This window comes from Ambystoma mexicanum, chromosome 9 (assembly GCF_040938575.1).
Source record: "Ambystoma mexicanum isolate Mex_15411 chromosome 9, UKY_AmexF1_1, whole genome shotgun sequence".
Taxonomy (NCBI): Eukaryota; Metazoa; Chordata; class Amphibia; order Caudata; family Ambystomatidae; genus Ambystoma; species Ambystoma mexicanum.
Genome location: NC_090931.1, coordinates 107,164 through 132,829, shown reverse-complemented (window position 1 = coordinate 132,829; position 25,666 = coordinate 107,164). Strand labels below are relative to the sequence as shown.

Genomic DNA, 25,666 nt, shown 5'->3' with positions numbered 1-25,666 from the left:
GTGTTCACCAAGTTTTCTCTTTCTATTCTTAGGGCCACAAGTGAGGCAGAACAAATCCAGAGAGACCACCCTCATGACAGCAACACATATAATCTGCCTCCAGCTACCCGTGCCACAGCGCCAAGCTGAAGACACGCATGACAGCAGCCCATCAGCCCTGCATACAATTTGCCTCCAGCTACCCGTGCCACAGCGCCAAGCTGAAGACCCGCATGACAGCAGCCCATCAGCCCTGCATACAATTTGCCTCCAGCTACCCGTGCCACAGCGCCAAGCTGAAGACCCGCATGACAGCAGCCCATCAGTCCCGCATACAATTTGCCTCCAGCTACCCGTGCCACAGCGCCAACCTGAAGACCCGCATGACAGCAACCCATCAGCCCCGCATACAATCTGCCTCCAGCTACCCGTGCCACAGCGATAAGCTGAAGACCCGCATGACAGCAGCCCATCAGCCCCGCATACAATCTGCCCCCAGCTACCCGTGCCACAGCGCCAAGCTGAAGACCCGCATGACAGCAGCCCATCAGCCCCGCATACAATCTGCCTCCAGCTACCCGTGCCACAGCGCCAACCTGAAGACCCGCATGACAGCAGCCCATCAGCCCCGCATACAATCTGCCTCCAGCTACCCGTGCCACAGCGCCAACCTGAAGACCCGCATGACAGCAGCCCATCAGCCCCGCATACAATCTGCCTCCAGCTACCCGTGCCACAGCGCCAAGCTGAAGACCCGCATGACAGCAACCCATCAGCCCCGCATACAATCTGCCCCCAGCTACCCGTGCCACAGCGCCAACCTGAAGACCTGCATGACAGCAGCCCATCAGCCCCGCATACCTTCTGCCTCCAGCTACCCGTGCCACAGCGATAAGCTGAAGACCCGCATGACAGCAGCCCATCAGCCCCGCATACCTTCTGCCTCCAGCTACCCGTGCCACAGCGCCAAGCTGAAGACCCGCATGACAGCAGCCCATCAGCCCCGCATACAATCTGCCTCCAGCTACCCGTGACACAGCGCCAAGCTGAAGACCCGCATGACAGCAGCCCATCAGCCCCGCATACAATCTGCCCCCAGCTACCCGTGCCACAGCGCCAAGCTGAAGACCCGCATGACAGCAGCCCATCAGCCCCGCATACAATCTGCCCCCAGCTACCCGTGCCACAGCGATAAGCTGAAGACCCGCATAACAGCAGCCCATCAGCCCCGCATACAATCTGCCCCCAGCTACCCGTGCCACAGCGCCAAGCTGAAGACCCGCATGACAGCAGCCCATCAGCCCCGCATACAATCTGCCTCCAGCTACCCGTGCCACAGCGCCAACCTGAAGACCCGCATGACAGCAGCCCATCAGCCCCGCATACAATCTGCCTCCAGCTACCCGTGCCACAGCGCCAAGCTGAAGACCCGCATGACAGCAACCCATCAGCCCCGCATACAATCTGCCCCCAGCTACCCGTGCCACAGCGCCAACCTGAAGACCTGCATGACAGCAGCCCATCAGCCCCGCATACCTTCTGCCTCCAGCTACCTGTGCCACAGCGATAAGCTGAAGACCCGCATGACAGCAGCCCATCAGCCCCGCATACCTTCTGCCTCCAGCTACCCGTGCCACAGCGCCAAGCTGAAGACCCGCATGACAGCAGCCCATCAGCCCCGCATACAATCTGCCTCCAGCTACCCGTGACACAGCGCCAAGCTGAAGACCCGCATGACAGCAACCCATCAGCCCCGCATACAATCTGCCCCCAGCTACCCGTGCCACAGTGCCAACCTGAAGACCCGCATGACAGCAACCCATCAGCCCCGCATACAATCTGCCCCCAGCTACCCGTGCCACAGCGCCAACCTGAAGACCTGCATGACAGCAGCCCATCAGCCCCGCATACCTTCTGCCTCCAGCTACCCGTGCCACAGCGATAAGCTGAAGACCCGCATGACAGCAGCCCATCAGCCCCGCATACAATCTGCCTCCAGCTACCCGTGCCACAGCGCCAAGCTGAAGACCTGCATGACAGCAGCCCATCAGTCCTGCATACAATCTGCCTCCAGCTACCCGTGCCACAGCGCCAACCTGAAGACCTGCATGACAGCAGCCCATCAGCCCCGCATACCTTCTGCCTCCAGCTACCCGTGCCACAGCGCCAACCTGAAGACCTGCATGACAGCAGCCCATCAGCCCCGCATACCTTCTGCCTCCAGCTACCCGTGACACAGCGCCAAGCTGAAGACCCGCATGACAGCAACCCATCAGCCCCGCATACAATCTGCCCCCAGCAACCCGTGCCACAGCGCCAACCTGAAGACCCGCATGACAGCAGCCCATCAGCCCCGCATACCTTCTGCCTCCAGCTACCCGTGCCACAGCGCCAAGCTGAAGACCCGCATGACAGCAGCCCATCAGCCCCGCATACCTTCTGCCTCCAGCTACCCGTGCCACAGCGCCAAGCTGAAGACCCGCATGACAGCAGCCCATCAGCCCCGCATACAATTTGCCTCCAGCTACCCGTGCCACAGCGCCAAGCTGAAGACCCGCATGACAGCAGCCCATCAGTCCCGCATACAATCTGCCTCCAGCTACCCGTGCCACAGCGCCAAGCTGAAGACCCGCATGACAGCAGCCCATCAGCCCTGCATACAATTTGCCTCCAGCTACCCGTGCCACAGCGACAAGCTGAAGACCCGCATGACAGCAGCCCATCAGCCCCGCATACAATCTGCCCCCAGCTACCCGTGCCACAGCGCCAAGCTGAAGACCCGCATGACAGCAACCCATCAGCCCCGCATACAATTTGCCTCCAGCTACCCGTGCCACAGCGCCAAGCTGAAGACCCGCATGACAGCAGCCCATCAGCCCCGCATACAATCTGCCTCCAGCTACCCGTGCCACAGCGCCAAGCTGAAGACCCGCATGACAGCAGCCCATCAGTCCCGCATACAATCTGCCTCCAGCTACCCGTGACACAGCGCCAAGCTGAAGACCCGCATGACAGCAACCCATCAGCCCCGCATACAATCTGCCCCCAGCTACCCGTGCCACAGCGCCAACCTGAAGACCTGCATGACAGCAGCCCATCAGCCCCGCATACCTTCTGCCTCCAGCTACCCGTGCCACAGCGCCAAGCTGAAGACCCGCATGACAGCAGCCCATCAGCCCCGCATACAATTTGCCTCCAGCTACCCGTGCCACAGCGCCTAGCTGAAGACCCGCATGACAGCAGCCCATCAGCCCTGCATACAATTTGCCTCCAGCTACCCGTGCCACAGCGCCAAGCTGAAGACCCTCATGACAGCAGCCCATCAGCCCCGCATACAATCTGCCCCATCTACCCGTGCCACAGCGCCAAGCTGAAGACCCGCATGACAGCAGCCCATCAGTCCCGCATACAATCTGCCTCCAGCTACCCGTGCCACAGCGCCAACCTGAAGACCTGCATGACAGCAGCCCATCAGTCCCGCATACAATCTGCCTCCAGCTACCCGTGCCACAGCGCCAACCTGAGGACCCGCATGACAGCAGCCCATCAGTCCCGCATACAATCTGCCTCCAGCTACCCGTGCCACAGCGCCAAGCTGATGACCCGCATGAACCTGAAGACCCGCATGACAGCAGCCCATCAGCCCCGCATACAATCTGCCACCAGCTACCCGTGCCACAGCGCCAACCTGAAGACCTGCATGACAGCAGCCCATCAGCCCAGCATACAATCTGCCTCCAGCTACCCGTGCCACAGCGCCAAGCTGAAGACCCGCATGACAGCAGCCCATCAGTCCCGCATACAATCTGCCTCCAGCTACCCGTGCCACAGCGCCAAGCTGAAGACCCGCATGACAGCAACCCATCAGCCCCGCATACAATCTGCCTCCAGCTACCCGTGCCACAGCGCCAAGCTGAAGACCCGCATGACAGCAACCCATCAGCCCCGCATACAATCTGCCTCCAGCTACCCGTGCCACAGCGCCAAGCTGAAGACCCGCATGACAGCAGCCCATCAGCCCCGCATACCTTCTGCCTCCAGCTACCCGTGCCACAGCGCCAAGCTGAAGACCCGCATGACAGCAGCCCATCAGCCCCACATACAATCTGCCTCCAGCTACCCGTGCCACAGCGCCAAGCTGAAGACCCGCATGACAGCAGCCCATCAGTCCCGCATGACAGCAGCCCATCAGCCCCGCATACAATCTGCCTCGAGCTACCCGTGCCACAGCGCCAAGCTCTCCTGGGGGTAATCACACTGCGACCCCCTAACGCAAACTCAGACACTTTGCCTCACAGGTCCCACTTGGAAAAAGGGGGCCAGGCCTAATCCACAACTTGCAACTTCCTGTGTTTGCAACACCTTCGTGTGATTTGCAAGCGCCAGTAATAAAAAGGGCGAAGAAGGGTGTTGATGGGAGGGGCGGTGGGGAACAGGAAGGTGTGGGTCATTTGGGTGATGTTGTAGTAGGTGGTATACAAAAAGACCTGCAGGAGGAAGGACAGTGGACGGAAGTGTGGAGGCGAATTGAAGAAAAGGTTTGGTATTGGTTATTGCGATCAAGTGGTTGTATGTGGTGACTCTCAACTCTGTCCTTAAGTCTCTAATCTTAGAAATCAGTCTAGGGCTATTGTTGAAATAGGGCCTCTGATGTGAACATTGAGGGCCACCAGGGAGTGAGGATATGATTTATGTTGAAACATTTGTCATAATGGTGCATGGTGGCAATGAACGTGTAGGAAGAATCTGGGGAAATATTTGATTATCTGAACCATAATTTGCACGCTAGATCGACACAACCCGAGATCCTACCATGGCATAACATGTCTCCCATCTCAGGTGCCTCTAGAGCCAGACGCATTCCCCCCAACTCCCCACTGTCCCCCACCTCGACTCCCTCAATTCCCTAACATCAACAAGAGTGAGCCCTCACTTGACAAGAGTACACAACTCAATGGGATTATGATCAACGCCCGCTCCCTGTGCGCACATGCCACCAACATTCATGACCTCATAGCCGAACATCACGTCAACTTTCTGGCGGTCCCTGAATCTTGGCTTCAGAGTGCAGCAGGACCTTCCCGCTCACTGGCTATGACACCAGGTTACACCATCTTTAGATCTGACAGACTGGATAAACCAGGAGGTGGGGTTGTCCTCATTGCCAAAACCACTCTCACAATCAGGGAATCCACCCTCCCCCAAACCCGACCCCCACAGCCAGGCTACGAATTGCTATTTCCCAAACTTCTCCTTAACCCCCAAACCACTATTAATGTCCTAATTACTTACCGCCAGCCTAACTACCGGAACTGCCCAGAACTAGACATTCCCCTTTTCCTCTCCTCTATCATCAAACCAGCCACCAAGTTCACATTCCAAGGCGATTTTAACCTAGGTCTCAAAGACATGTCTGACGCCAGAGGTAATGACCTCACCAGCTCACTCACGGAAATTAATTTTGCCCAACAAATCCACCCCCACCCACTCTAAAGGACAAACCCTTGACTGGCTCCTCACACTGAACACCTCTCTCACCATCACGGCTATCACGCCGGTGTCCTGATCTGACCATTCTACCACAGAATTGTGTCTGTTCCACGCCAAAGCAGTTCTTGCATCTCACCTGCCTCTATAACACATACATGATGCCCCTCTTTCAACACCTCTACTCCCTGGGCATTCCTTGCACCAACTTTGCCGATGACACCCAAATCCTGCTACCATTATCCAGGATTGATGCCAAGGATGTTGAAATGATTAACCAAATATACAGCATCATCCAGAACTGGATGGCCTTCCATATTCTTTGCCTCAATGATGAGAAAACTGAGCTACTCTTAATGGGCTCTCCTCGTCGTTTAAGATCCATTGTATGCCTCTTTCCCCATCAACAGATCAACTATCCTGGTCTCCAAGCATGTTAAGAAGCTTGGTACCCACTTTGACGCTAGCTCAATATGTCCTGCCACATTAATGCGCTCACCTATATGGCTAAATCCATTGCCCTGAGTAGGGCATTTATTCCCCCTGTGAACTGCCTGACTCTAGCATGAGCCATAATAGGCAGTACATTGGATTATTGCAATGTACTCTTTTCGGGGGCCTCCTCTAAGAACCTTGCCAAATTGCAACTCCTACAAACTAAGGCCCTAAGGGAAGCATTGGGCTTAAAGCTCTCAGACCCCATTTCTACCAGGAGAAGAGAGGTGCACAGGCTACCCATCAAAGGCAGAGTCAAATTCTAAATCTTGATTGTCACGCACTAATGCCTTCACCTTACCTCCCCTCCCCCCGCATCTCTGCAAAAACAGCGGTGCGCGCTCTAGGCTCCTCCTCCAGTCTTGCGCTAAGCACACCCATATTCAACCTTAAGGGTGCAGGAAGCACTAGCTTCTGTGTCACTGCACCCACTCTGTGGAACGCTCTCCCTGGCCACATCTGTATGAATAACTTGGATTTGTCACATGAACATTGTCTCGCATGTCTTTACCTTTTCTGTACCAAGGCTGTGATACTTTCTGGTTTGGGCACTGCAGAAATGCAATAAATACATTTTTTTTTGTGATTAAATAATCCTGGGCGTTTATTACTTTTCTTTCAATTCTAGTAGACATTGGATAGGAAAAACACACCTATTGGCTTTGTAGTACTTGTCCCAGCCCTAGGAGCTCCTTTGTCCAAGCATGCACAGTAGGACTGCTGAGACAGCTTTGAGGAGCTCTTGGGGGTACTAGGCGAAGACCACTTGGGCCTCCATCTTGGAACCAGCCATTTTGGACGATGGGTTCTTATACATTTTTGGAAACACGTCAGGGGGTGGTGGCTCAACGCCCATCGTCCGAGGAGGTGGATGCCAGATATCGTCAGACCAGAACAACCAACCTGGAAGAAGAAGACCATGTGATGAGAGGGATCCCGATGGAAACTAAGGACAGACTAAAGTGATAAACAATAAGAGTAATTGTGATGTCATGAGGGGTGGGAAAGGTCAAGCAGAAGTGGCGCATAATGAAAGGGGCCAGACCATGTGGGGATATAAGGGGAAGGTGGGTTGGATGCGGGTTGGGTTAGATTTGGCGGCGGGCTGGTGGGGTGCTGTCCACTTATTCATTTTGCAAATTCTGAATAAATGTCTCGATTTGTCCATTCTCATTCAGACTACTGAGTCTTATTTTATTTTTGCGTTGATACAGAGTTACATTTAATTTTCCTGTATTTGTATTTGTATTTCAGGGAATTCATAGCGCGCCTTTCGCCAAAGGCGCTGAACATTAAAAGAGTATCCAAAAAACAGTACAATTCAAAATGATAAAAATTGTGCACGGGTATAAGTTACATCAGAGGAAAGAAAAGCAAGGAGTTTAAGAGACAAGAGAAGATAGAAGCTAGAGATTGAGGTTTGCTTAAAAGATGCAAAGAGATAAGGCAGAACAAAGTGAGAGGGGGAGAGCATTCCAATGTTTAGGAGACAGAATAGTAAAAGAGCAGAAATGAGAAAAAGCAGAAGGAGACTTAGGATCAGTTCAAAGAAATAGATTATGTGATCGTAAGAGGTGCGAGGGGATATAGAGAGTAGGGTGGAGAGATCAGGCGGGCCAGGCCATGAGTGCATTTGAAAACGATCGAAAGAGAGTGATACAGAAGACGAGATTCAAAAGGAAGTATTGAAATTGATAATAGGGAGGGGACAATGGGGGACGGAGGGGTTAAGGAGAAAAGGAGATAGTTAGAAGAATTGTAAATAGAACAAAGAGGAAGGAGGTGGGAGGCATGGAGAACTAACAGTAAAGATGAACAATGGTCAATACAGGAATAGGCAAGAGAGAAGAGGAGTTTGGTAGCGTGAAAATAAAGATAGGGGCTAGCACGACGAATGTTAAAAATAGCATAGCAGGATTCCAAGATGGCAGCCAGCACAGGAAGACATGAGTGAGCGTCTCTACCCATCGGGCCACAACAAACAGCAAAACAATCAAGCAATGTGAAAAGCAACTAATCACATGTCCTCCACAATCCACAAAGGAAACGAGGAACCATCTACCGGGGGACAAAGAATACAGCAGAGCCATACAAAGGAACAGACGCCACTGGGGGCTGAATGCAGTGACACGCAGTGGCAGGGCCCAGCCAAATTTGGCCGTCACAGTGGAAGAGAAGACCGCGAAAGGCAGGGAAGAGAAGCGAGGTGGAGATGCCCGGGAGCAACTATGGAAGAGGAGAGAGCCCAGACGACCTGGAACGGGACAGGAGCCATAAGCAGGGCAACCCAGCAGGAATCAGCGAAGTCAGCGATACAGAGGAGGTGTTCCCCCCACCCCGTGGAACACACAAACAAGTGGCCGGAGCCGGAGGAAGGTGAGGAGACACCATAGGTGGGACAGATCCGGGGAGGCAAGCAGAAGGAAGGAAAGTAGGAGGGACAGAGGAGGCATCCCCTCGCCCCCCAGTAGAAAACACAGACAAGCAGCCAGAGGAAGGTGAGAAGACAACACAGGCGGGCCGGACCGGGGGGGAGTAGAGGAGGAGCAACACAGAGCACCAAGGAGACATACCGGGAGAACAGGAAGAGGAATAGAATCCAGGGTCCCAAATACAAGTTGAATAGGTGGAGGTGAGGAGCTGAAGCAAGGAGGACAGTACCACGAACGCCAGGAGGGGGTGAGAGGGGAGAAACAAACTACAACCCACCTCAGGAAGGATCTCAGAGGAAGCAGCAAGAGAGGAGGAACAGCAGAGAGGGGCAAGATCCACCAGACCCCAAGAGCGGACAATCAAACAGAGCGTAGTGGAGGCTAACCCCCCTACCCCCAACGTGCCCAACATCAGATGTGCAAAAAAGGAGCAGTAAAGGAAAGTGGCAGAACCGGAACGAAGCAGTGGAAAGAGTCCCAAATAAGGAGTATCCCCCCCCTGAAAGCATAAGGGGAAAGGAAACACAAATAGGGAACCTCTGAGAAAGACAGCGCAAGCAGCAGGGGTGAAAGAACAGGGGCACACCGCAAGAGGCCCTAGCAGCACCCACATGTCAAAGACAAGAGCAAAGGCGGTGTTATCTATCCAACAGAGCCCTCAAGGAAGGCCAGAGCCAAGTATAAACAGTTGTGATTGACAGGAAACTCAAGAGCCATCAAGAAAGGAGATACAGCCCAAAACCAGCCTGCACCATCAAATAGAGTAGAAGGTACGATGGCAAGAAAGGAAGACATGCAGGGCTGGTTTAAAGAATTCCAAAATCAATTCATGACATACTTCCAAACTCAGTTCGATTCATTGAAAGACGAAATGAAGCAATCACTACAGGAATTACAAACAGACATGGCCAAACTAGAAGAGAGAATGGACACACTAGAACAAATTGTAGAGAACATGGAAGAAGACTCACAAAAAAATGACGAAATGATCGAACACTTAGCATCCTATAACAAAACCTCGAAATCCAATGTGAGGATCTGGATAACCGCTCATGGTGTGCTAATATACAAATAAAAAATCTTTCAGAAGCAGTAGAGGACAAAGATTTGAAAAGCATGACGCAACAACTATTCACAGACATACCAGCGGTGGGCAAGGAGGAACAAATCCAAATGGACAGAATACATCCAGTCGGATCAAGAAGGACAGGAGAGCCGAGCACTCGCCCAAGAGATGTGCTAGTATCAATGACGTCCTACAACCAGAAGGAGCCAATCCTGTGGAAAGCGAGGCTGGCAAGGCAAGTGAGAATAAACAGAGACGAGGTGCATCTCCCAAGATTTAGCACAGACCACTGCCAAAAAAGGAAACGTATGGAACCAGTAGTGCAATTCATAGCAACAAAACAGATAAGGTACAAATGGACATTCCAGTTCGGCCTTCTATTGACGTGAGAGGGACAAAATCACAGAATAACTACATGCGAGGAAGGAGAGCGGATCCTTAATATACAAAACGAGGGGGATGAGACCCCGGATGAAAGACATAGTGGAGTAAACCTTGGGAGTAGAAAACAGTAGCATGGAGAGGAAAAGGTGGAGCAAAACGTGAGAAGAAGAAAAGGGGAACAGGAAACAAAATCTCTGTCTGGGAAAGGCTACAGGACAGGCAGAGAAGTGGACATAAGAAACCCTGGAAGGGTGTAAGGCAATGACACGTTTCATAAGAATGCGGCCCGAGGGGAGAGGGAGTGGGGGGGGCCATCTTGGAACATTAAGTGGGGTTTAGGACTCCACACGCAGTTATCTCGGAAAGGATAGCTCAGGGGCAACGTGCTCGCCTTGGAAGCATTACAAAACAGAGCAACACAGTTTCGATCCCCGGGTCCGTGCTTAGAAATCTCTGGGTATTAAGCACGTTATAAATAACCTATCACATCATCTCATATCATTATCTCTGAGAAGAAACGAGGGCCAGGTGCAATGGACACTCCGTTCGAGCACACATAGGAACCTGGATCCCCCTCAGGGAGAAGTAAGGGGAGGAGGGGGGAGTTGAAGAGGGGTGTTATGGTTAACAAGTTGAGGAAGTTGGGGGAGTGACGAGGGAAAGGGAGGGAACCAGAGGAAGGTTCAGCATCAACATGAACATGGAAACAAGGGAAGGGAAGAAACAAAAAAAACAGGATGAAGGACGTTAAAATATTAACGTTCAATGTAAGGGGTCTAAATACCCCAGTCAAAAGGAGAAAAGTAGAACAGTGATAGGCTGGGAGCACAAGTGAAGGCCGTTGAATAGGGCAAGGAAGGTAGATATGTATTCCTAAACACGGAAATCGGGGGCCAAGTACTGACGCTCGAGTCAATATATGTCCTAAACATGAGACAAGATGGATACATAAGGGGAATACTATCGCAGCTAGAAATCCAAGGGGGATATCATATTGACCAGAGACTTCAACATAGCCTGGGTCCTGGGACAGGATAGGAGTGGGAATAGCACACAGGCAACTCAAGCCCCATCCAAAAGTATTACGACGGAAGATGGCCATGTTTGCCCTCCATGATATCTGGAGGGTAAAAAGAGGGCAGTAACAGTGGTTCACACATTACTCTCATGTGCACTCAACCATGTCACGGATAGACTGTGGGCCTCATTACACGTTAGGCGGTAAGGGTTTACCGGTACCGGTAAGGGCACCGGTACCGGTAAACCCTTACCGCCTTACTACGAGTTCCCTTTGCGGGACCCGATGTTAACGGCTGGTTTTACCAGCCACTGAAGTATGGTGCCGCAAAGGGACCTTGGAGCTAATTACGGTACCGCAATTTGCGGTACCATCATTAGCGCCTTCCCCATTACCATTATGCCCTATGGGGGCAAAAATGGGAATGGGGAAGTGCCTTGGTGAATGGGGAATTACCGCCCCCGCTCACCTTGGAATAGGGCGGTAATTCCACCATCCACCAAGGCGGACACGGTAAAATACCGGCGGCAACCATGGCGCTAATAGCACCATGGTTACCGCCTACCGTGTAATGAGGCCCTATGTCTGGGCTTCCACGGGACTAGTGGGGAAAGTGAGATAGAAATAGGATCTATCTCCCTATCGGATCATGCCCTGCTGTGGATTACCATGAGGTTGGGAAAAACAAAGGCAGGACTGTGGAACTGGAAACTGATCTCCTACACGATCCAATACAGAGCGACTAATAGGGGCACAGATGATGCAATACTACAGAGAAAATGAATCAGAAGAGGTCCTGCAAGAAAGAATATGGGACGCCTTTAATGCAGTAATGAGGGGGAATCTAATAGCTCTAAAGGTGGGGAAGGATAAGTAGAGATTGCAGTGGGAAAGGGAATTGGAGGCAAAGTTAAGAGATATACAAAGGGAAATGGCGAAATCCCCAAGCAACAAACTAAGGAAGGCCCTGAGACACATTCAGGGTCACCTGGAGACACTCAGGACAAGGAAAGCTGAGAAATCATTATTATATCTAAAATAGTGGCACTACATGAAAGCCAACAAAGCCGACAGACACCTAGCCAGACAATTAAGGGGGAAAAAGGGGTCACAAACTATCATGAAGCTCTGAAACAGTCCGGGGCAGGACAAGACAATAAATGGAGATATGGGAGAAATATTTAGGGAATTCTATCAGAAACTATACACAACAGATAACCCATCAGAAGATCTACAAGAAGAATATCTAATAGGACTCCTTATTTCACAGACAACGGAAGAGTAACGGGCAAGCCTGAAGGGGGAAATAAGGGAAGAAGTACAAAAAGCTCTACGGACCTGCCAAAGAATAAAGCGGCAGGCCCTGATGGATACACAGCGATCTTCTATAAAGAAAATATAGCAATATTCTGACCCCAAAACACACAAAGCTATTAAATCCATTCAAAACAAATACAAATATCATGCCATCAATGAACGAAGCAAAGCAAGTAGTGTTCCATGAGCAGGGCAAAGACCCAGCAGCACCAGGGGCATAGAGACCAAAATACTCGCCAATAGATGAATTCACCTCCTACCGAAAATAATAGGGCAGAACCAATCCGGTTTCATACCAACCAAGCAAACATTCGACAATACCTGCAGAATCTGTCCCCTCATAGAAAAAACAGGAATAATACAAAACCCAGCGATCCTGGTATCGCTAGATGCAGCAAAAGCATTTGACAGGGTGGAATGGACAATGCTGTTTAAGACGATGAAACATATGGGGTTTGGTGCAAATTATATTTGCATGGCAAGAGCTAACTATGCAACACTATCTATACGCATAACGCTAAATCGCATAGTAACGGACAAAGTCTACTTGCGACGGGGAACTAAACAAGGGTGCCCTTTATCTCCACTCCTCTACGCCATCTACCTAGAAACACTACTAGTCAGGGTACGAGAATCAACCCAACTGACGGGAATAGAAATGGTGGGGAAATCACATAAAATAATAGCATTCGCAGATGATATGCTAGTCGCCCTGTCGAACCAGAACACTCATTACCGACCCTAATAAAAGAATTGGAAGACTATGGAGAGATCGCGGGACTAAAAATAAATAAACAAAAATGGGAAATGCTGAATCTATCAGCATATCCGGAGATAACAAAGAGATTAGAGCAGACGACACAACTGAAGCAAGCCAATGAAGGCATAGCATACCTTGGTATAACCCGTACAAAAAAATTAGAACAACTAAATGGGGCAAACTACCCCCAACTACTGGAAAAAATCAGAACAGACCTGACAAAATGGAACCCATTAATGATAACATGGTGTGGTGGCTGAATGACGACGATAAAAACTGTGACTTTGCCAAGACTAATGTATAACTTGCAAGCACTACCTATTAGAGTCCCAAAGTCCTTCTTTAGCTCTCTGAATAAGGCCATAAATACATACATATGGAAGAGGAAACCGGCCAGAGTAACAATGATAACACTCACAGCCCCAAAGAATAAAGGGGGGTTGGCGTTCCCAGATTTCCTCAGAAACTATGAGGCGGCACAAGTAAGGGTTATGAGAGAATGGCTAAGGGAGACCAACATAAAATATGGGCACGACAGCACAAGGTGGGATCACCCCTACAGGGACTCCTGTGGCTGGACAAAAGGAAGAGACATCCTAATACAAGGATTAGTGAGCTACTAGGGGTAGGCAGGGTAGGCATGGACATTAGGGAAGGCCCGCGGGATGGGGTGCTCTATCGACGAAACCTTCACCCTTCTTCCCACTGTTTAGAAACCCAGAATTCCGGGGATGGACAAGGAAACATTTAGGAAGTGGGAAAAAGCTGGCTTCCCGAAAATAAGGGATATGTACCAAGGGCAATCACTTAGATCGTTCGTGGAATGCGTCCAAGACATAGGCTTTGAGGAAAAGGACAGATTCAGATACAATCAATTGAAACATTGGCTAAGCCAACAATAAAAGAGGCAGCCACAAGGCACCTGGCGCCCTTTGAACAATACATCGTAATGAACACAGGATCGAAGAGCCTAATCTCCAACCTCTAAAAACTTTTGAACGACCAAGAAGAGCGAGTACAGTGGAATTTCATTAGGAAATGGGGGGAAACAATAGCAGAACCTATTCCAAGAAAACAATGGAAAAATCTGTGGAGTCTAATTCCCAAATTAACCAGATCCATCTACTCAGGGAGATGTGGATCAAAGTGATTCTGCAGTGGCACTATACGCCGGAAAGTATCCATACGATATTTCCCCAAGCGTTCAATCAATGCTGGAGAGGATGCAAAGCAGTCGGAGACTGGCAGCACATATGGAAAAACTGCCCAAGGCTACAACTATTCTGGGGGGAACTCAACAAAAAGATGTTAGAAATATACCAGGGCATAGACTAATTGGGGGACAAATTCTGGATGTGCGGCATGTGGAATCCAAAAGCGCAAACACCAACAAAAACGGAGAAGTGGGGCATGATACCCTATTAATAGCAGCATGGCTGGTGATAGCACAAAACTGGAAACAACAAACTCCCTCAAAGATACAGGATTGGTCGCACAAAGTTTGGAATTCCGTGGCACTAGAATGGGTAACTTACAAAATCCAAGGAGACCAAGGGAGATTCAAACAGGAATGGGTCCCATTGCTGACCTATCTACAAAGCGACTACATGGCACAGTGGTGCCCACTTAAGATATAAAATAATGGACATACTATGATGCAAATGTCCATGCAAGCCGAAAGAGAGACGGACACAACCTCTGGGAGGGAGCGCGGGGAAATGGGGGAAGTTATATGATATGTTGTCAATGTTCAATACAATCTTAAAACTAATAAAAATATTTAAACAAAAAAAGAGCATAGCGACAGCAGAGGGCGATGGAAGAAATATGAAGGGAGAAGGATCAAAGATAACGCCCAAGTTGCACGCTGATAGCAGAGAGGGGAGAGAGGATGGGGAAAGGAGAAGGAAGGTGGGGGGTGGGGTGGAAGAAATAGTAGATGCAGGAAAGAACATGTATGTTCTGAATAACGATCATAATTGGGAACTGCTTCTAGGTTACAATAGAAGAACCTCTTAAAGAAAGCTCCCATCGAATACCAAAAGGGCCCTTTATTTTCACACCGAGGAAAAGTGGCTTTGTGGTGCCCGACGCCGAGCTTCCTCATGATGCAAGCCTGCAGATTCTTTTAACATGTCAGCTCTGAATTACTAAAATGGTAGTGATGGAGAGGGTTAGAAGTAGGGATCCTGAAGTAGACTGTTTCATTGAGACAGAAAACAAGGCAGCAAAAGATACATGCATTGCATGAGGTCTGCAGGTTAAAGAGTGCACACATACTCGACAGCAACCATGCCACAATGTGGGGGGACCCAAAACTGAAAGAAGGGGCCTGACCCTCCAAATTCTGTAATGCGAGATAATTTGCGGTTGAAAGTTTGATGGAACCACAGCTACTTATCAGTGGATGGGAGCAACAAATCAATCAAACGACGCCTGCAAACAATAGTGCATAGCAATCCTAAGACCCTTTAAGCACCCACTTTTATGAGTATCTAGCGAACGACTGCATGACTGCATACTACAGGGTTCCTTTGGATACCCTGAAAGTGTCCTTCCTCTGCAAAGCAGCATTCAACAACATGTCTAAGACCATACTGTGCACCATGAACAATGCGTAAATGGAAAGGAAAAGAGACTGACCCTTTGGCGTGAGTAGGCTTCCAGCACGGGTCTTTCGCTTACCTCCATGCTGTTCTGATGCCCCTGTGTGACGCTACTGTGCAGAGTTTAGATTGTGCTCATAGGGAGACAGGCTGCACGGTCACTCAGATGGTCCACACAATCCTGTCTAATGTGCTTCCCCAAACTCCAACCCCCCCTGGCCACCCTGATGATGCCCCAAGCCTACACAGCTCGCTGACCATCCTCTAAATATGACAGGCAGGACCTAATGACACAGACGCCATATTGGTATACGACACAGAAGAATGCAGACCACAGACAACCACAACGCACAGACATGCAGGCGTCAGCATTCACCTCTTGCTCAACTCTCCAAAATGCCGTAATGGACATGTTGAGGTCTCTGCAGACCTGGCTACCCTCCTCTGAGACCCTTGATTCCCACCCCTTCCACTGCATACCTTGTACTCCAGGCCAGCCTCCTCTATGGAGATGAGATTGTGATGAGCGTGATCTCCAGAAAGGATGCACACCTTGCAGAGGACCTGCTCATCTTCCTGACAAAACAGACAGATCTCCTTATCGTGTTTGTCGCATAGATGCTCTGCTTCTCGTTTTTTCCTTGTTGAAACCATCTCTTGAACTACATTTACCAAATTTGCAAGCTGCCTGTTGGGCTGTAGGTCTTTTTGGTGAGGTCTTAATTGACATTGAGGGCAGTGGACACCTGCTTGCATCCAGCTCTGAGTGAGGCAGGCCTCACAGAAGTTGTGCCCACACTCCATAATAACCGGTTCCTTGAAATATTCATTGCACATTGAGCACGTGACTTCTTTTTCCAGATCCAACAACTGATCGGTTGTTGCCATATTACCTGCAAAAGAAACGACAAGTATTGAGTTATGTTAGTAACTCGCTCAGATGTACAAAGTTTCAAGGGATGAGGGCATTGCAGTAACATACTTTTGATATGCAATTGAGGCTGAGACTTAGAAACTACAATCATTTACTTGGCCTTGCTTTGGTGAAATATGTAAATATGGTGTGTCATGTCAGTAGTCTCATTACATTTGCATAGCGGCTTTGCCATGGTTTCCTCGTCCAAAAGGATCTTACGTCTTTGCTTAGAGCATTCAGCAGATGCCATCGACACGAGGGTTATTGGCCAAGAGACAATGGGCCTCATTACGACCCTGGCGTTAACCATGGCGCTATTAGCGCCATGGTTGACGCCGGTATTTTACCAACTCTGCCATGGTGAATGGCCGAATTACCGCCCCATTCCAAGGTTGGCGGGGCGGTAATTCCCCATTCACCATAGGGCTCAATGGGAATGGGGAAGGCGGTAATTACGGTACCGCAAATTGCAGTACCGTAATTACCTCGAAAGTCCCTTTGCAGGTTCCTTCCTTAACGGCTGGTAAAACCAGCCGTTAAGGAAGGAACCTGCAAAGGGACCTCGTAATTAGGCGGTAAGGGTTTAACGGCGCCGACACCTTTTGGCGCCGTTAACCCCTTACCGCCTGGGTCGTAATGAGGCCCAATGTTCTGTTTTATTGTACAGTTCATCACCCTTGACCCCATCCCCTATTTAACTGAACAAAAACTTTGTGGTACATCAAAATCAATAGAACTATATATATATAAGGGCTGTTCTTGGCATTTAGCTCCTGCTGTGTGTGAATTGCACCAGAACATAACTCTCTACTATATTTAGATCCATTTACTGATCTCATTCCTCAAATATTTGGTTCTGCGCTCTTGCGATTTGTAATTATTCATGCATTCTTTAATTAATTCAACATGAAGTCATCAAAGTCATACAATCATCACAGAAACAGTAAATAAAAAAATAATAGCACGAAGGTGGGTAAATAATCGAGAAGCTCAGTTATTTCTGCAATAGGCCTCGAGCAGGGGGGCATTACCACTTCAGGTAATGCCCGGGGCCCAAAGTTACAGAAGGCCCCGGGGCATTACCTAAAGTGGTAATGCCTCCCTGCAAGGGGCCACATATAGTCCATCTAGAAAAAAAAAACACGTATCAACTATAGTGATTTTATGTTAAGATCCAAGGGTCGAGATAGTTGTTGAGTTCAAGGTTTGGCCACAAATGACTCTGACACTCCAGTGAACTGTTAACTTATTTACTTAGGTTTAGGTACACCAAATACAGTTCTTAGGGTCAGGTAAGTAAAAGGGGACATAGGACACCCACCGGCATCCTCTCTCAGGGCTTACATCCTTGCAACTGAGAAACCTGGAACACACTCATAGATAAACATTCTAAGCCCTGCATTCCATCTCAAGATTCTAGTCACTTGCTCCAGATGCATGCAAAGTTAATCACAACAATAGTAAGAATACAAATCAGCCGAGTGAAACCTAGAATGCGGTGCAAGGATCTCGTAGCCTCTGACCGAGAGTTAAGGGGATCTACGTCTCCTGCCGAGCCAGACTCTACCAAGATCACGGTCCTCTCACTAGGGAAATGTCTAGAAAAGTCCATCGCTTCGATGGTGGCACTGATTCCGGATTCCCCTTACCAGGAGCATTAGGGAAATAGTTCTAAGATCTCTCTAGAGCGGGACATGGTCACTGGATTCTGAATAGGCCAATAGACAACATGTTCCCACTTCCATGCACGTGTAAAATGTGCCATGGGTAAAGGGTGGAGGTGAAATCTGATGTGTAATGATGTGGCATAGTGGGGTGGCATAGTAGGGTGGCGTAGTAGGGTGGCATAGTAGGGTGGCGTAGTAGGGTGGCATAGTAGGGTGGCGTAGTAGGAAGGTGTAGTAGGGTGGCGTAGTAGGATGGCGTAGTAGGGTGGCGTAGTAGGAAGGCGTAGTAGGGTGGCGTAGTAGGGTGGCGTAGTAGGGTGGCATAGTAGGGTGGCGTAGTAGGAAGGCGTAGTAGGAAGGCGTAGTAGGGTGGCATAGTAGGGTGGCGTAGTAGGGTGGCGTAGTAGGGTGGCATAGTAGGGTGGCGTAGTAGGAAGGCGTAGTAGGAAGGCGTAGTAGGGTGGCGTAGTAGGGTGGCGTAGTAGGAAGGCGTAGTAGGAAGGCGTAGTAGGGTGGCGTAGTAGGGTGGCGTAGTAGGGTGGCGTAGTAGGAAGGCGTAGTAGGAAGGCGTAGTAGGGTGGCATAGTAGGGTGGCGTAGTAGGGTGGCGTAGTAGGGTGGCATAGTAGGGTGGCATAGTAGGGTGGCATAGTAGGAAGGTGTAGTAGGGTGGCATAGTAGGAAGGCATAGTAGGGTGGCGTAGTAGGGTGGCATAGTAGGAAGGCGTAGTAGGGTGGCGTAGTAGGGTGGCGTAGTAGGGTGGCATAGTAGGGTGGCGTAGTAGGAAGGTGTAGTAGGGTGGCGTAGTAGGAAGGCGTAGTAGGGTGGCGTAGTAGGGTGGCATAGTAGGGTGGCGTAGTAGGAAGGCGTAGTAGGAAGGCGTAGTAGGGTGGCATAGTAGGGTGGCGTAGTAGGGTGGCGTAGTAGGGTGGCATAGTAGGGTGGCGTAGTAGGGTGAGTAGTGAGTAATATGATGATCATTCAGAGTTTCATTAATGGATCCATTTGTAAATAACAAAAACAGCAATATGAAATAAATTTGGCGGGCAGAGAAAAAGGTAGCTTTAGAAAGGGTTAAGCGAGAGCGGAGATGAGGGCGGTAGGGGTGATCAAATGTCCTAGATGCCTGCCACAGAGCGAAGTTGTTTTCTGACAGGTAGGTGAACCAAAATTCATGATGATATTGGCACTTTAGCATGTGAACATTCCTGCAAAACACCACAATGGTGATATCTTCCTTGTGAAAGATTAACAGGCCAATCCAACATACCAGTTGGTCACTGCGCGACACAGTAGGCCCATGAAAAGTGGTCAACACACTTACATTTCATTATTGTTTATATTGTTAAAAAATACATGTTTAGGTTTGTTATTTGTATTAAACAAAGTACAATTGTATTGTATTGTTTATTTATTTAACGCCTATACAAATGAAAGTGTTTCAAAGCGCTCAAGGAGGGCGGGAACAAAGGGAAAAACAACAGTCACTCAGAGTCCTTGAAATTATGAGATGATAATAGCCTGTACAGGCGAAATAAGTGGGAAATACAATTAACAAATTGAGACACAGCAAATAGGCCTGATGGCGATTCTGCAGTTTTACAAGTGCACTTCAGGGAGAAGACAAGGGAGAACAGACAGACATGTTGCATTTGGGTCATGCAAGTGCATAGAGGGTCACAGGGCTGGGAGGTTCAAGTGCACCCGGTCGGTGGAGAATGGGGTAAGTGCAGAGAGAGCTATTCTCTACAGTTATTCTAAGTGCAGTGAAGGTGGGAGGCCGTATGGCCATGAGGCAAGTGCGAGAGGACTGGAGGGGGTGCCTGGGACCGGTGAGACTCTGAGGTACACCATGAGGCCAGTCAGCAAGCTGTAGGGAAGAGGAGGGAGAGATGAAGAGAGCAGAGGGCAGGTTAGCAGGGTAGGGGGAGTGAAAAAGGAGGAGAAGAGGAAAGTCTTGAGGAGTTTGTAGAACCTAAGAAGCTCAGGCTCAAGACAGAGGGCGGCAGGGAAGGCTATTCCAGAGGGAGGCACCTGCTGAGGATAAGGATCTCCCTCTCGCTCACTTGCAGAAGGTTGGAGGTAGATGAGGGGAGGGCTCGTGAGGGACAGAATTTAGGAAGGCAGCGTTGCAGGTAGGTAGGACCCAGGCCCCAGAAAGCATTGTGGACAATGCAGAGGGTCTTGAACTTGATCCTTGTAGCCACAATGGAGAGATTTCAGCGCCCGAGACATGTGGTTCCCTAGGCTTGAGGCCAAGGATAAGTCTTACGGTTCTGTTCTGGATGAATTGCAGAGGGTGCAGGGCCGAAGAAGGGCGGTTGAGGAAGAGGATGTTGCAATAATCCAGCTGAGAGAGAACCAAGGATCTGGAGACAGTGAGCCTCTGGGGGAAGTGAGAAACGGTAGAGTGCCTCTGAGGAGGTGCAGCTGATAGACTTTTTGGAGATGTCAGAGAGGTGCGAGAAGGAGAGAGTGGAGTCAAAGATGACCTCAGCATCTTTGCCTTACACGTGGGTGCGGGCGCGGGGCCAAGGGAGGCAGGCCAGAGCGAAAGTGAGAAGGCGGGAGCAGGGATCCCAAATGACAATAATAGTATACAGTTTGCCATAGATGTGTATCCTTGAAACACTGAACTTAGCAGGTGTTCTACTTAGCTCTGCAGATTGATACTTCTATCAGTGTTTAGCATTCACACAGGTTTCACACATATTTTCATCAGATGATTAACTCACTGAGCTATCTCACAGGAACAGTCAGACACCCCTGCCAATGCCATTCTTCCCTTGATTCACATTTTTTCTAAATGAACATCTTTGGTTTTTCTTCCATTTCTTTCTCTATTATTACCTACTCTGCCCCATTGCACTGCCCCGCTCACCCTTTCCTGCTGCTCTTCATGGCCTCAATCACCTCTCGATCAAAGCCTCCCACCAGTGGCCATGTCCAGCAAAGGATCTCGGAATGTTGTCTCTGGAGGCCAGTGACGTCACAATGAACCCTGACAGCTGATCTGGAATGACACACGGGGCTTCCCTTCTCTCCTGTTGAAGCAGGGCACCCTCTGGCGCCATCGGCGTGCAGAGGGTGTGGGCTGCGGTCCAGGGGCCTCGGGCCTAGAGACGGGTAGCACATACAGTAGGGGGGAGTATAGTCAACATCAGAAGCGGATGGGGTGGTGAGCATAAAGGGGCAGGACAATGTTCAGTGACTTACTTGTGGTTGGCATAAGCCCCCCAAGTGCCATGGCCTTGGAATTGTCTGTGATCGGACGAGCTACACCTTTCAAAAGAAGGGGTGTTCTGTTTGTACAACTCTCCTAAACCGATTCCTGCAGTTACATTTTGCTGCTCAATGATTTATATTTTACTGTATTTGATTTCCTTCTCCAACTTACAACTTTTATTAGAGTTCATATTAAAAATAAACAGCGGTACAGGTGTTTTGCCCTGCACATGGACCAGTTCATTTTTTGTCCACCCCTGCTCCATGTTCAGTCTTTCCTGCTCCCACTGTTAATCAAGCAGCACCGCTGGCTCCCCGTGCAGCCCTCTTCTCCTGCACGTGCATTCAGCGTGGGGGCCCGTCGCCGTGCATTCGTGCTCTCCTGGTCTGTGGCTGCTGGCATTTAGTGCAGCTCTGCAGACAGGGCTGTACCTATGTGCCCCTCCTCCCCCCGTGCTGCGCTGCATTCACAGGCCTCCCGCACCGACAGGAGGACGGGCTGGTGGGCAGCATTAGTTGTGCTTATTCGTGGCGGGGAGAGCGTGTGTGTGATGTATGTTATGTGGTGATGAGTGTCTGATGTGATAGGCATATAACGTTTAATGAGCGGCTGCGGGGGTCAGTGTCGCGGGTTAGCTGTGTTAGTGTCAGAGTGCATGCATGCACAGCCTGTGGAGGCTGGCATCGACGGGAGAGCAGGCCACGTGCTCTGCTGCCCTTCTGTCCGGATCTTCACTGTACAACAGGTCATGCTATCGACATCCTGGTTTGCAACCCGGGGGTTTCTTCTTGGCTAACTTTGCACATGGTATTAGTGAATTCAAAAGGGCGCAGGACTGGTTTATTTTGATCCACTAATAAAGGTCGATGTTCCGACTGTTGGACATAACATGATCAGCAGTGAAAAATGTTCGCCAATAACAAAAGAACAATGTTCATGTTTTTACTGATGCTGTGGTGCTTGGAACTGCTCCTCGTGTGCACCACATGCACAGGCCTGACAAGGCTGAGCCGCCAATGAAAGATCTATCACTGCGCCTTTCATGGGTGGGAGGGCAAGTATACTCTGTAAAAGTGCTCTGGTATCCGGCAATACACCCAATAGTACAATGAGGTGGGCGCCCTCCTTACTCACAACAAAATGACAATGTGTTGCATATATGTACTGAACAATTTTCAAGATCTTTAAAGGGGTGCAGGGTGGAGTGTGGCAGAGTGTTTCTGTGTTCCGGCTTTCCGGTGTGTAGAGGCGGTACCCTCTGGGGACACCACAATGGAGGACCCGCAGTTTCCAATCTTTTCCACAAGGTCCCGACGGCAAGTGAAAACTAAGGTGAGCGGGAAGGGGACACGCGTGTTTACCGCTGCTACTATGAGAACCGAGTCTGAGTCCCCTGCTAACCAGGAGGCCATACTTAAGCCACCTTCACCAGCCCACCCGGCTAACCTTTGTGCCTTGCCTAACTCCGTGAAAGAGGGAACCAAATGCAATGGCTAACTTTGCCTTTAAGACCAACCACCACCAAAAGGGGGCAAGCACCGGCTGTGAAAAAAAAGTTTCATTAGCCCCAGAGGGTTGCCCCACTTTGTGAAGGATTTGGCCGCCGTGACGGAGGACCAGCCCACAATAAACGGAACTAACGGACGCTGAAATCCTGAAGTTTATAGGGGCGCCAGAACCAAGTGGGGGAAAAACTAGTGGGAGGCCAATGGGCTCCTTAGAGACCTCGCTGGATTTGATGACAAGGCAGGAGGAGGTCTGCGTGGGCTTGGAAGGGGCCCCATGTGGGGATTGCTTTTCTCCACTGTTCGTCAAGCTCCCACTGCTGACGGAGACGCTAGGCCTGGGCAAGGATAGAAGCGCGGGCACAGATGCTAAACTCACCTGGGCCATGAAGGATTACTCTGCCTGCATGGCCTCGCCCTCTGAACCAAGCCCTATCAAGAATAACAACTTTTCAGAGGGAAGGGCTTAGATACTGGGATCAAAGGTATAGTGACACCATTGAAGCCTGTAAGTTAAGTTAGCACACCGTTTTCACTAACTGCAATTCACAGGGAAACAGGGAGCCCGAGGTGCCAATTGAAATCTCGTCTCTATTTCTTCTTTGGAGGACCTCGTTTTTTTCTCCACAAACTTTAGTTTAGTTTAGTTTATTTACTAACATAGTGCACCTCACCCAAGGGTATCCGGGCGCTTATGCTTAGGTACATGTTGGGTTACAAATCACCTAACTAACTAAAACAGCAAGTTTCACAAAGCATCAGATTCAGCGGACTTTCATATTTACAAATCACCTTACAAAGAAAATACTAGGTTTTTACAGAAATACAGGAAAGCGGAAGCAATCAAATTTACAGTTGAATATACATTCCTTGCACCGTATAAAGGTGTAAGCGCAACAGAAGGTGAGCAGTTTGTCTATGCCGATAAATACCGATAAATACCTTAAGATGTGTAGCAAGAGAGTTAGCTATGCTAGATAGACGTTTAGGCAAAAAGCCATGATTTAGACTTGGCTCTGAAAGACTAAAAAGATGGTTCTGCTGTGATGTCTGGAGGGAGGGAGTTCCAGCATTTGGCCGCTAGCACTGGGAAACTGGAACCTCCAGCCGTTTTAAGTTGTATTTTGGGATAGTGAGTTGGTTGAGGTAGTTAGATCTGGTGGGTCTGTTAGTCTGATGTCTAAAGAATTTATCTGTCAAGTATTTCAGGGCCATATTAGAAAGACACTTGTGCGTGATGACAAGTGACCGTAGTGTGATTCTGTCGGGTATGGGTAGCCAAAGTGCTTCTCTTCTGAAGGATAAGATGTGACTGGAGCGAGGGATATTTAGGGCCGATCTTAAGGCATTGTTTTGAAGAACTTGAAGTTTGTTTAGGTTCCGCGCGGATGACCCAAGTAATCCAGCTTGGAGAGGATCAGTGCTCTAGCTAGCGTAATGCAACTGTTGGTGAATAAGAATGGTTTGCAGGCATTTATGAGTTTGTTAGTGTATGCCGAGGTTGAGGCTGTGGTGTTAACTTGTTTTTTTAGCGATAGAGTAGAGTCTAGGTAGACCCCCTGCGTTTTCACTTCACTCAAAACATTTATGGTGTTCCCATCAATGATACGTGCAGGGTAGCATTTGTCTAATTTGTGTAAGCGAGCTTGGGAACCCATGACCAGTAGTTCAGTCTTGTCATCGTTTAAACATAGACTGTGAGTGGCCATCCAGGCTTGAATCTCTAGATAGATGCTGTTGATCATTTTGGTGTCTTTAGTATAGCAGCCAGTGAGTGTGATGAGAATCTGGGTGTCATCTGCATAATTAGTGTAGGTGACACCCAGATTGTCAAGACGGTCAAAGAGGAGCTTAGTAAATATATTGTAGAGCATGGGCGAAACACAAGATCCTTGCGGAACTCCACAGTGGATGGGAACTGGTGGCGCAGAAGCTGAGGGCGCAAAAACCCTAGTGGTTCTGTTAGAGAGGAAGGATTGAATGCAACTGGCTGCACTTGGTGAAAATGCAGCTGCTGGGGTTAGGTGTTTAGTCAGGATTTTATGGTCTACCAAGTTGAAGGCTGCGAATAGATCTAAAAGAAGGAGGATGGCCAGAATGTTTAAGAGGAAGAGAACCGTTGTGATAGGCCTATAATTGGTGGGAATATTAGGGTCTAGGCTGTTTTTTTTTAGCAGCGGCATGACCCAAGCTTCTTTGAGGTTGTCAGGAACTGAACCGTTTTTGAAGGACGAGTTTATCAGCGTTGTAATGAAAGGAGCTAATTGTCTTGCTCTGCCCTTGATGACCAATGCAGGGCATAGGTCACCCTGACAGTTGGAGGGTTTTATCCCAAGCATGATGTTTTCCACTTCTTTGATGCAAACGGGGGAGAACTGGAAGAGTGTGCACGGTGGACCTTGATGGCAAAAGGTGTCAGTGTTTTTTGTTTCTATTTTCGATTGTAGTAGTGCAATTTTATCTGAGAGGGCCTTCTGAATAGTAGCACACCATGCTGTGTCTTTCGAGCATGCATCAGTATGTGGAGCCGGTGACTCTAGTTACCTAAGAATACTGAAAAGTTCCTTTGTACTTGACTTTGCATTTTGGATTCTTTCATTATATATTTCTTTTCTGGTTGTGAGAATGGCTGCTTCATAGGATGTGGCCGCAGTTACGTATTTCTCTTTGTTAGAGGTGGAGGGGGATTTCCTCCAAATGGTTTCAGCGGATCTTTTTTCATTGCGGAGCAGTTTTAGGTCGGCGGTAAACCATTTATTTAGGTGGGAGGTAGGTTTGGCCTTTCTAAGTTTTAAAGGGGCAATCTGG

General features: G+C 49.4%; 1 protein-coding gene across 1 annotated transcript in view; it reads right to left on the bottom strand.

Moving 5' to 3' along the window:
* The window catches only part of LOC138489558 (E3 ubiquitin-protein ligase TRIM39-like), a 456,265-nt gene extending 435,163 nt beyond the window's left edge, over positions 1-21,102 (bottom strand). Inside the window, exons 1-2 of the mRNA XM_069617283.1 lie at positions 21,009-21,102; positions 16,025-16,437 (exon numbers count right to left, since the gene is read on the bottom strand). Coding sequence (XP_069473384.1) covers positions 16,025-16,432 — 408 coding nt within the window. The 5' untranslated portion in view covers positions 16,433-16,437; positions 21,009-21,102. The remainder of the gene's footprint in view (positions 1-16,024; positions 16,438-21,008) is intronic.
* Between the last annotated feature and the right edge of the window lie 4,564 nt (positions 21,103-25,666).